Source organism: Lucilia cuprina, chromosome 3 (genome assembly GCF_022045245.1).
Source record: "Lucilia cuprina isolate Lc7/37 chromosome 3, ASM2204524v1, whole genome shotgun sequence".
NCBI lineage: Eukaryota > Metazoa > Arthropoda > Insecta > Diptera > Calliphoridae > Lucilia > Lucilia cuprina.
The window spans coordinates 1,817,987-1,830,283 of record NC_060951.1 but is presented as its reverse complement, the minus strand read 5'-3'; the positions used below and the strand labels follow the sequence as shown (position 1 = coordinate 1,830,283).

At 22.7% G+C, this 12,297-nt stretch overlaps 1 protein-coding gene across 2 annotated transcripts in view; it reads right to left on the bottom strand.

Moving 5' to 3' along the window:
• The window catches only part of LOC111686284 (homeobox protein cut), an 86,503-nt gene that overhangs the window by 25,828 nt on the left and 48,378 nt on the right, over positions 1 to 12,297 (bottom strand). For both annotated transcript variants that reach the window (XM_046947165.1, XM_046947166.1), the window contains exon 2: positions 11,101 to 12,090. In XM_046947165.1, the coding sequence (XP_046803121.1) occupies positions 11,101 to 12,090 (990 nt within the window). The remainder of the gene's footprint in view (positions 1 to 11,100; positions 12,091 to 12,297) is intronic.

The window sequence follows — 12,297 nt, the reverse complement described above, 5'->3', positions numbered from 1 at the left end:
ACTATCAAAGATATTGAAAAAATATTTTATACAATTTGTTTAATTTATGAAAATCTTTCAAATTCATTAAAAATTTTTAAGAAATTTAAATTTTTACAAAAATAATTTTTGAGGTTAAAAAGAATTTTTGTTAATAACTTGAAAATTACTGCAAAAATTAAGAAAATATTCTATACAAGTTGTTTGATTTGTGTAAAGCTTTCACATTCATTTAACATTTTTAAGAAATTTACATTTTTAGAAAAATAATTTTTGAGGTTAGAAAGAATTTTTGTTAATAACTCAAAAACTGTTTGAGATATTGAAAAAATAATTTATAACTGTTAATTATTTAATTAAAAACTATAGATTTTTAAGAAAATTTCTTAGAAAAATCCTATTTTTGGAAATATGTTTTTTTTTTTAGGTTAGAATGAAAATTTTTTCCCTTTTATAGTTTTCAGCTTAAAAAAAACCATTCGTTTTATTGCCTTAATGATTATTAAAATAAAACTTATATGGTTAAATGTTATTTGATTAAATTTGATTGTGTGTGTGTGTAAATATTTGATTTCTGTAAAAGAAAATTGTGTCAATCTAATGTATAGAACACATGCAAAAACATACTTAATATGAAATTTAATATACATACACACACACAAATCAATAACTAAACTTTGGCAATAAATTAAATTGAAAATATGAAGATAGCTTTATGTTAGACAGGATTAAAACTAAACACAAATTGATTTTAACATGCAAAATCATCATGATATAGACAAAAAAAGAACATAATTTCTAATTGAAAGAACAATTGCTCATTTCATTTCTAATATATATGAAGATAATGATGATTTCTAGCTGAATAAATTTGAAAAGCAGTCAGTGAAAAGGAGAACTTAAATGTCAACATTTTTGAATTGAAGTTGTAACGTCTATAGAGTAATTAATTGGTGGTTATACTTATTTTATATTTTATAGAAGAAAAAAGAAAAAACTCCTATAAGTTCAAGAAAAAGTTGTCATTGAAATTAACTAAAGTCTGGTAGGTTTTTTTTTTTTTTAATCTACTTTTACAATTGCTAAGGGTAAATTTTTATAGGCAAAAACACAAATTTAGAGTACTAAGAGAGTAAAAGATGTGGTTAAACAGAAAAGCAAGAAAAAAAATGACGAAAAAAAATTCCAGCTTATTTAATTACGGTTGCGGACTATTAAATACTACCATCGTTTCCGTTTCAATGTTGTATTTCTAGCATGAAATACTTTGCAACAACAAAATAATCAAGTCAAACTCTAAAGATTGTTGGAAAAAAAATCCACGAGTGTATTTGATGATTTTGAAGATTAAATGCACAATATAATTTTATGTATTAAAAAAAACGGTAGTAATGAGTAAGTGGTAGTAGTAGTAAAGATTTTAATTATAAATCGATTTTAATTAACTTAGCTTTAAGCTGTTTTTTTATTATTAATCTAAAATTGCTTATATACCTTTTAAATAAAGACAAATTTTTTGTCTAGTTTTTTTTAGTTTTTTTTTATAGAAAATGTTATAAATTTTATTAAAATTTACGAGTTTTTATGTTGGCAGCTATATTAAAGCCAAAAAAAAAATGCCATAAAATTTATCTTTAAAAGATTTAACAAATTATAGAGGTTAATTTTGTTGTTGTTATTGTTGATTTTCAAAATCTATGAAAAAAAAAATTTAACAAAAAATATTGTTTTGTTTATTATAAAACTCATAAAAAATAATTTATTTGTTATACTAAACAAAACCACAGCGATTGCTTTTCTTCTATCAAAAAAAAAAAAAAAAAAAACAAAAAGAAAAAAAAAACAAAAAGAAAATTTAAAAAAAAATGAGGGAGTAAAAGAAAAGTGTGTGTTCTTTAAGGTATGAAAAAAATTTCATAAAAATATTTCAACAAATCATAATAGTATTTAGAAAAATGATTTATCTATACTAATTTAAACAAAAAAATGTTTAAATGTCATAAAACATTCAAGAAAAGTTGTTAAGTTAATTTAAATACTTAGAAAACAGAGAACAGAGAAAATCAAATGTTGCAAATGAAGCAACAATGTTGAGGAAACATTTTTTTTGTGAAATATTAAAATAGAAAAAAAAACAATAAAAAACAAATTATTAATTAAATTAAAATAATCATAAAAATAAAAAAACGTGTAACAAATGAGGCTTTAAATATGCGCCAGCAACATGTTGCCGAAAATAGTTCTAATAAATAATGTTTAAATTAAATTTTTGCTAAAATTTTAAGTTTTTTTTATTAAAATTGTACTAACAGCCAAAGAAAATATAGTAAATTATAGAATTATTAAAAAAAAACACTTTGATCGTATTTATAAACAATTTCTAAAGATTTTTTGTGTTATTAACAAAATTTAATTCTAACCTTAAAAATTATTTTTCTAAAAACTGTATATTCTAATAAATTTTCGTAAAAATCTATAGCTTTTAATAAATTAAACAACATGTATAAATTATTTTTTTAATATCTCAAATAGTTTTGGAGTTATTAACAAAATTTCATTCTAACCTCAAAAATAATTTTTTTAAAAACTGTATATTTTAAGAAATTTTCTTAAAAAATCTATAGCTTTCGATAAATTAAATAACATATATAAATTATTTTTTTAATATCTCAAATAGTTTTGGAGTTATTAACAAAATTTCATTCTAACCTCAAAAATAATTTTTCTAAAAACTGGAATATCTAGGAAATTTTCTTAAAAATCTATAGCTTTTAAGAAATTAAACAACATGTATAAAATATTTTGTTAATATTTTTCATAATTTTCTAGTTATTAACAAAATTTCATTATAACCTCAAAACTCTTTAATAATCCGAATTTTCAGATTTTAACAAATAATATAAAATTTTTTAAATATTTTTTTTCAAAAAAATTTTTTTATTTAATTATTATATTTAATCTTAAAATATCAAACCTTAAACAAACAAAACTTATCCATTCATCATTTGGATTATTGTCATTTTAAATTAGAATTTTTTTTCCAAATTTGCTGATAATTTTTCTCTTAAAACTTTTTTGTGGCCTCCTCAACCTACACAAATCAATTAAAAATATTAAGAATTCAATTTCTATGAAATTGATTTTTGGGAAAATTTTTATTTACAAAAAAAAAAAAAAAATTGTATAAATTATCCATAAATTAAAATGATGTCTTTCGAATAGCAACAACACAGCACAAGACAAGTAAAGACGATGAAATAAATGATAGCTGATGCTGATGTTGCTGCTGTTGCTGCTATTGCTCAAGTATAGAGAGAAGATGTCATTTTAACTTTTGCTTCGATTGCTACTAATTGAAATGTTAAATTTCCGTTCAAGCTTGTAATTGACTTTCAAATATCATAAACGCCTACATATTTAAATACATCCAACTGTTGGTATACAGACATATATACAAACATACATATGTATATAACTTTTTAAATTTACAGTTAAATAAATTTTCAAACTATTACATATTTAGAGGGATATAGACAAACAGACAGACAGACAGACAGACAGACATACATACAGTACTTTTAGTCATTGACAGTAGCAAATATTTAAATGACAAATTGTCACAATATTCTTGTTTCTACTTATAGCAGCAAAAAGCATAAGAAATATGTAATTTTTTGAAAAACAAAAAAATGAAGTTTTCTAAAATATTTACAATTTAAAAGAAAATTTATTAAGTGTTTTAAATTGATGAAGACATTTTCGACATTTTCACGCCATCATGGCGAAAAAGTAAGTAAAAAAAAAATATATTTCAATATTTACACATGCTTAACATGTGTCCGAATAATAATTTTTCATCTTATAGTTTTCGTTTGAACAAAAATTTTTTTATTAAAGATTTATTGATACATTTGGCACGTTTAAAAACACTAATAAACATGACAGATGTTGATTTGGGGTTTTTTATTTTCGTTGTCTTTAGAAGAAGTTTGTCAATTACATTACGATTTTGGCCATTAAATATTAATGTCTTAGGTAATAAATAAAATTTGGCCTTTAACAATTATACAAAAATTAAGCAAAATAAAAGTATTGAAAATTATTGGTTTATTTTAATTAGATTTTTTTTTGGTATAAATTTTAATGAGTTTTGTCTTTAAAAAATACACGTTTTAAATTTAATGGTTTTACTATATAATTTTTTGTTAATATTTTTAAAGATTAGATAACTAAAGCTCAAATACGTGATTCAAAACTCAAATTTTTGATTTGAAAAATAACCCGATTTTTTTATACATTTTTTTTTTGTTTGTGGGGGGTATAAAATTTCTATACTATTTTGAAAATATTACAAAATTTGTTTTAAAAAAAAGTCATAAAAAAGAAAATATTTTAACAAAACATTAAAAATTAACAAAATCTATTATTAAACTTCGAGATTTTCAAGAAAATCGCGTTGTTGGAAAAATAAATTTTTGAGGTTAGAATGTAATATTGTAAAAAACTCAAAAATTATTTAAAAATATAAAAAAATTTCTTAAACATATTTTTTAATTTATAAAAAACTATTGCATTTATAAAAAATTTCTAAGAAAACTTCGTTTTTTTCGAAAAATTAAATTTTGAGGTTAGAATGTAATTTTGTTAATAACACGAAAAATCTAATTAAAATCTATTAAATTTCTTTGTTATATCTAAGAAATTCCAATTTTTAGAAAAAATCAATTTTGAGGTTAGAATGAAGTTTTGTTAATATCTTTGAAAATCTTTAAGATATTGCAAAAATTATTTTTAAAAGAATTTTTTAATTTATGAAAATGTATTGAATTTATGAACAATTTTTAAGAAAATTACGTTTTTGTTGAAAATTTATTTTAAATTTAAGGGCTTTTGTTTTTTTGTTGTTTTTGTATTTAGTTACATTTTATTGTTAATCATTATTTTTCTTTTTAAAATTTTTTTTTTAGTTTAGTTTTTTTTTTGCTGTTTTTTTTTCAATTTTAATAAGGAAATAATCAATTTACAAAAATTCAAATCATTTATCAGTTTTAATGCTCAAACAATATAAACAAGCACAATTTTCAATTTCAATTTTTAGTTTTTTTTTTGTTTGTTTGGTTTTCGCTCGCTCTTTTCTATCTTTCAGTTTAAATTAAACGAAAATAACATAATCATCTCACGATTATCAACATGATCAACAAATGGAGCAACAACAACAACATCTTTTTTATTGGTCACAAGTAGTCAACAACAACATCAACATGAAACTACTATTGTAAATATTATTTAAATTATAAATTATTTGATGACATTGCTTAAAAAAAAAAACTATAGATGTAATGATTTAGAAATTATCATAAAAATCTAAAGAATTGTTTACAATTGTATAATTTTGTAATTTAAAAGCCTTAAGTTAGGCTTTGAATTTTTTTAGAAAAAAAAACTTACCCAAATAATAGACTCCATTTAAAAAAAAACTTAAATATAACTAAGGGACAAGAAAAAAATGAATTGCCTTTCAAAATGTTTAACTTAAGTGTTGAAGGTTTTAAAACCAATTGATAACTAAATTAATTGAATTTATTATTAACTTTAAACTACCAAAAACAAAAAATTTTTGCGCATAACATATGTTTTTTGTTTTTGGTTGATTATTAATGAAATATTTCATAAATTAGATTTTATTGTTGTTTTAAATAGTAGACAATTATAGACAAAAAAAAACGATTTTTTTTTTAATAATAAATTTTGTTTTCCTGACTGATAGACAATAATCATTTTAAAATAATAATCATTATCAAATTTATTTCTAAAACACAACAACAACAAGAACAAAATTTAACAAAATTTTTATACATATATAGAGAGAGAGAGTGTATTGATTTGTGGCTAAAGCTTTGAAATTGAAACCCTCAAAAACCTCAGATCACATTTGAAATTAAGTTTTAAAACAACAACAACAATACAACAGAAATATTTAGTTATAAAAATAGAAAACAAACAAAAATATGTATAAGAAATAGATTATAAGAATCGATAACCAAAAAAAATATATATATGGAAAAAAAGTTTAAACAAGTGTTTTTGAAATTTTGAAATATTAGTTTAATAACCTTCACTTTAAAATAAAAAAAGAAAAAAAAAACTAAACAAACAAAATTTTTTAGAAATTTTAGTTTATATTTCCCCAAATTTTATAGATCACCCCTATAAATATAGTTTGACCACAAAAAAAAAAAATTCTACATTTAACAAACCATCAATCGATCTATCAATTGATGTAGTCAAGCGTACGTTTTAATTTTGTTTTTTTTTTCGAAAACATCAAAAACTGTTGCCTATATGATCTCGCCTACTTTAAACACGCAATCTTAATTATTAATATTTGATGGATTTTATGAAGCGTTACAAATTTTGTTTGCCTTAACTACGGGTGTTTACAACAACAGCAACAAAAACAACTGGAGTATATAGAGAAAGATATAAAGATTAAAGGCGCCAATCAAGCTTTACAGATTTTGTTTTTTTCGAGAATTGACATTAACACGCAAAATAGTTTTACAAATCACACTTTTTTTTTGGAAACAGTTAATAGAATTTAAATTAAATTATTTCAAAAAAAATAAATTTTTAACAAAGATTTTGTTTAACAAAACAAAACTTTGAAAATTTTTAATAATTTTTTTTTAAGAAATCAATTTTTTTAAATTTTTAATAATTTTGAAATAAAAGCAAATATTTAGAAAATATTTTATACATTTGCCTTAAATTAATATAAACTATAAAAATCTTTAAAAAATTTTAAGAACATCTCCATTTTAAAGAAATCAATTTTGAGGTTAGAATGAATATTTGTTAATAACTTGAAAAATAAAGCAAATAACAAGAAAATTCTTGCTTACACCACTTCTATTCAATGAAAGCTTTTGGAATCTTAAATAATTTTCAAGAAAACCTTAATTTTAGAAAAAACAATTTTGAGGTTAGAATGAATATTTGTTAATAACTTGAAAAATAAAGCAAATAACAAGAAAATTCTTGCTTACACCACTTCTATTCAATGAAAGCTTTTGGAATCTTAAATAATTTTCAAGAAAATCTTAATTTTAGAAAAAACAATTTTGAGGTTAGAATGTAATTTTGTTAATAACTTGAAAAATAAAGCAGACAATAAGAAAACTGTTTCTGAAAGTATTTCTATTTAATGAAATTTATAAAAATCTTTAATAATTTTCAAGAAAATTTTGATATTAGAAAAAATAATTTTGAGGTTAGAAAGAATTTTTCTTAATAACTAGAAAAATCGCTTCAAAAATTTTAAATTTTTTAAATCAAGTTTTAATTTTAAATAAAAACTAACAAATTCTGTTTAAATTTGTAAGAAAATCTCAATTTTTCCAAAATTCTTTAAATTTTTTTGTTATTTTCTATAATTTTTCCCATTTTTATAGAAATTTTAATGAAAATTATTAATTTCTCTTTTTCCTTTTTTTTTTGTTGAATAAATTTCAATTTATTTGAAAGCTTTTTTTAAGGAATAATTTTCAATTGCTTGCTAAACATTTATTGTTTATTACCAGACTAATAATAGAAATTGATTTTTTTTTTTGTTTGTGTAAAGCTGCTGCAATTTTTGAAAAAAAGAAAAACAAACCAAAACATATTTTGTCATTTATAGCTATTGTTTAGGGTGATATACATATTTTTGCTTGAAAATTTTTTGAAACACAATTTCTTTTTTTTGCGCCCATATAAAATAGTCAATGTAACAGTAAGGGTATTCACTAGTATTAAATAATTTTGTAGAATCATTTAAAAAAGGAAATGAAGTAATTTTTGTTAAACAAAGAATACCCTTGGTGTTTTTGGAAGTTTGCCTTGTTGTATTGAAATTGCAAAGCTTTACACCTTCTGCTTATTCTTTACAATATGTTTTGCCGCGTTCACACCTAACAAATATTTAAAGAAAATAACATAAATGTTATAAAATTTAAAAGTTTTAACTTTAGTTTGATATTTTTCTATAAAAATTGCAAAAAATTTGTAATATTTTAAAAACCTTTAATGTAATAGTGTTTGTATCTTGTTTGCCAAATATTTGATACGTGTGAACATAGCATAACATTAAAGTATTTAAAATTGTTTATAATAAGGGTTTTTTTAAGGATTTTTTTTCCCTTTTTTTGGTGAAATGCATTCAATATGTTGTCTTTCTAATAGAAATCAAAAAAAAACTTCTAAAGATTGTCAAAACAATAATGGTTTTGAAAGCTTAAGTATTAAAGGCATTTAAAGGGGTTTTAGGGAAGTAAATAAAAAAATTCTTTTTTTGTATTAAATGTTTATCATAATTTTTTAAATATAAACCAACTTCCGCTAAAATTTATCCAATAATTAAAATTGTATTTTTTTGTTTATTATTTGACAAACTGATAAGTCATCATTGGTCACCATCGAACCATAATAAAGGGGGACAAATATTTATATATATTTTACTATTGTTAATAATTTTTTGTGGTTGTGTGCTTTTTTTTTTGTTATAGAAAATACTTAAAAATAATGTGATAACTAAAGTAAAAATAATCTAGGAATTATTTAATAAAACCACAAAATTTATAATAACTAGCGATAACTATATAATTTAATTTGCTAAACAGTTTAAAATATTTTTTTTCAAAATTTTTATTTCGTTTTTTGCAGCAAACATATAATTTAGTTTTTTTCGTTTCCCTCCAACTAAATAATTAATAACTAATAATCAATTTAAATGTGTGGTAAAAATTTCTTTTGATTAATCAATTTTCTTTCCCACAACTCTTTTTTTAGACCCCGAAAATACAAAAACAAACAACAGCCACATCATCTAAATGATTAAAAGCCTTAAAAACTACATTTTCATCAGCAGGTCGTTCATTTAAATACAACTTGTGTGCCTTAAAATTATCGTCATCTCTATATCATCGTCATCATCATCTGCTAAAAGATCTTTAGAGACGCATAACAAATATGCAACATATGCGACCATAAAATTTAATGTCTATACGAAAAAAGAAATCTCAAAAAGAAAATGAAAATCAAAAAAAAAAAAAAGATTCAAACAAAATGCATTTAAACTTATTCAATCGGTTTGCAGACAGTGTAAAATATTTAGTTTTTGTTGTTGTTGTTGTTATTTTTGCTTTACATTATAGATGAAAATGTTCATAATTTTCAATTTTATTTAAGAAGATCTCTTTCTTTAACCAGACACAATTTGGATTATTTGACAAGTTTGTTTTCTTTACTAAAATCATTATTTACTTTATGGTTTCAGTGTTTTTTTTTTGCTTTTTTTTGAAAAAATTTTTTCTCAAAAGTGTTTGTTTTTTTTTACTTTTGGAACATGATAAATCTGTTCAAATGTTTTTAAGTGACACTCTCCAATAATTTTGCTTTTATGAAATTTTAAGAAAAAAAAATAATAAATAATAACAAATAAACTAAACAAACACAGTAAAATTTATTTCTTACATATGTTCATAAATATCATGTAATATTTTTGAATTTAAGGGAAGGACAGACAAATAGAAGACACCTATTGAGAGAAGTAATAATTAAACAAGTTATATGAAACAAGAAAATAAATAAATTACTAATTTTTGCCTTAAAAAAACAAAAATAACTAAAGAAAACTTTTAAAAACCCCTTAAAGTAGGCTTTATAAGGAAATTAATAAAAAAAGCCTAAAACTAGACTTTACTTTTTGCTAAAACACATAAAAATAAGAAAAATAAAGCAGATAACCTGAAATTATTTTATACAAATGTTTTTAATTAATAACAAGTATTGAATTCTTTAACAATTTTGAAGAAAATCTCGTTTTTATAAAAATTATATTTCTAAGGTTAGAATGAATTTTTGCTAATAACTTGAAAACCAGATGAAATATTTGAAAACTTTTTTATACAAATGTTTTTAATTAGTAACAACTATTAAATTCTTTAACAATTTGAAAGAAAATATCGATTTTAGAAAAATTCAATTTTGAGGTTAGAATGAATTTTTGCTAATAACTTGAAAACTAGATGAAATATTTAAAAACTTTTTTATACAAATGTTTTTAATTAATAACTACTATTAAATTCTTTTACAATTTTAAAGAAAATATCAATTTTAGAAAAGTTCAATTTTGAGGTTAGAGAGAATAAAAACCCAATTTTGTAAGAATGTAAGACATTTAAAAGTTTTCTGATTGTTTCACTTGGAGTATGTTGTCTTTATAAAAAACATATGTTTTAATACAATTAGACTTCTGCTCTTTTTTGATAAACACAAAAAGAACAATTTGTAATTTATCCCCTTTTGTATGTAAAAGTCTTTTGCTAAGGAATTTTTAAGCAATAAATTAAACATCTTGTTTTTCCATAAAGATCAATGGTATATTTGTTTGTTTTTTTTTGTCTTCTTCAGCCACAAGGTCAAATAAGTGTTGTAAACTTTAAACAACTAACACAAAGACAAGCTGCTCAAACCTTTAACCCTTTTTGGAACACGAGCAAAAAAAGGAACAAAAAACTTTTTTAAATTTTTGTATTGACTTGTCTTTAACTTTTGATTTGACTTTTATTTGTTAAAAAAATTTCAGCTATTTTACTGTTATTTAACAAGATAATTTGTTTTAAAACAAAACATGCAAGAAAAAAAGGGTCGTTTCTAACAAAAAAAAAAAAAAAAAAAATAAAAAAATAAAAAAACTTGTAAATTTTATCCACAATTTTTTTTTGAAGGGGGGCCCTTAACAATTGAAGGCGTAAAGAAATTATGTTGTCAATATAAAAGTAAAAGACATAGAGACTTTTAGAAACGTTTTTTTTTTAAAGAAAATAACAACAAAAAAACCCTCAAACAGGAAAAACAAACAACTTCCTTGCAAACAGCAAAAGGAAAGCCATAAAAGGAAAAAAAAATTCAAAATGTTTTCAAGCTTAAAAAAAAGGGTTTTTAAAAGTATCAATGAGAATAGAATACTGCTAATACTATTATCTGCATTTTAGTTCAATTCATTAACAATTCATTGCCTTTTAAAGTTAACATCCTTTTTAAGGACATTTTCAAGAAAAAAAAAAACAAAATGCAACTTACCTCTTTATCTTTGGCAGCTAATAATTCCATATGATTGTTTTTCATTTCATTAATGTTGTAGTTGTTATTATCTAATAATTTCCCACTTAATTCCTCAGTGGTATCCATATGTTGTTGTTGTGTTTCCTCTTCCTGTTGCTCTTCATCTTCTTCAGTTAATTTATCTTTAACTTCCATACAATTATCTGAATTTACACTATTTTTGTTGTTACTATCACTATTAAAACTATTATTGTTATTATTGTTGTTATTACTACAATCGCTATTTGCGGCAGCATTGGTATCCTGCTCTCTATCCTGTTTTTCCATATCATGGGTTGTGGCAAGTAGGCTATGGTTATTTTGTGTTTGAGTATCACTTAATAATTTGGAATCTAAATTATCTTTGATTTCCTTTGTATTGGTGGGTTTAGCTAATAAAGCTTCAACATTTTCATTATCCTGTTGCTGCTGCTGTTGTTGTGCTGCAGGTTGTGGCGAATGCATGGGCGATTGTTGCTGTTGTACTGCAGCCGCAGCGGCAGCAGCGGCCGCTGCAGCAGCTGCTGCTTCCATCATCATAACCTGTTGGGCGTGATTGAAAAACAATTTGGGATTTAAGCAACCGTTCAATTGCTGTTGCTCTTCTTCGTTAAGTTGCTCCTCCTCCTGAGAACCACTAACGTTGTGGCCGGCGTCCGATAAAGGAGGCGAGGGTGAGGGTGTGGTAGCCAAAAGATTACCACCGTTTTGATGTAGTGTAATGGCAGCGGCTACACTATTTAAAAGTTTGGTATTATTATTATTAAACGAGGGCGAAAGTAGTTTATTTGGTGGGATTTGTGTGGACAAAGCGTTTAAGACTTCGTCGGCGTTAGCTTCAAGTGTATTGCTAGCAGCAGTGTTGCTGGCCAAGTCACCAGAGTTATTGTTATCTCCTTCAGTATTGGGTGTATTGGTGGATAGTTGTTCTTTTAAGGTGTTCACTTCCTTTTCAGCCAAGGTAGCTCTCTGCAAAGATACAAGACATTAAGAGAATTAATATTTTTAGAAAAAATCATTAAAATTACATTGTTTACATTTTGTAAACAATTAGTTAATGTTTACAAAGTTGGAAAATATTAAGGTTTTTTGTTGAAATTGTTATATTTTTCCTTACTTTACATTGTTTACATTATGTAGGAAAAATTTTATGTAAAAATTTTGAAATTTTTTCAG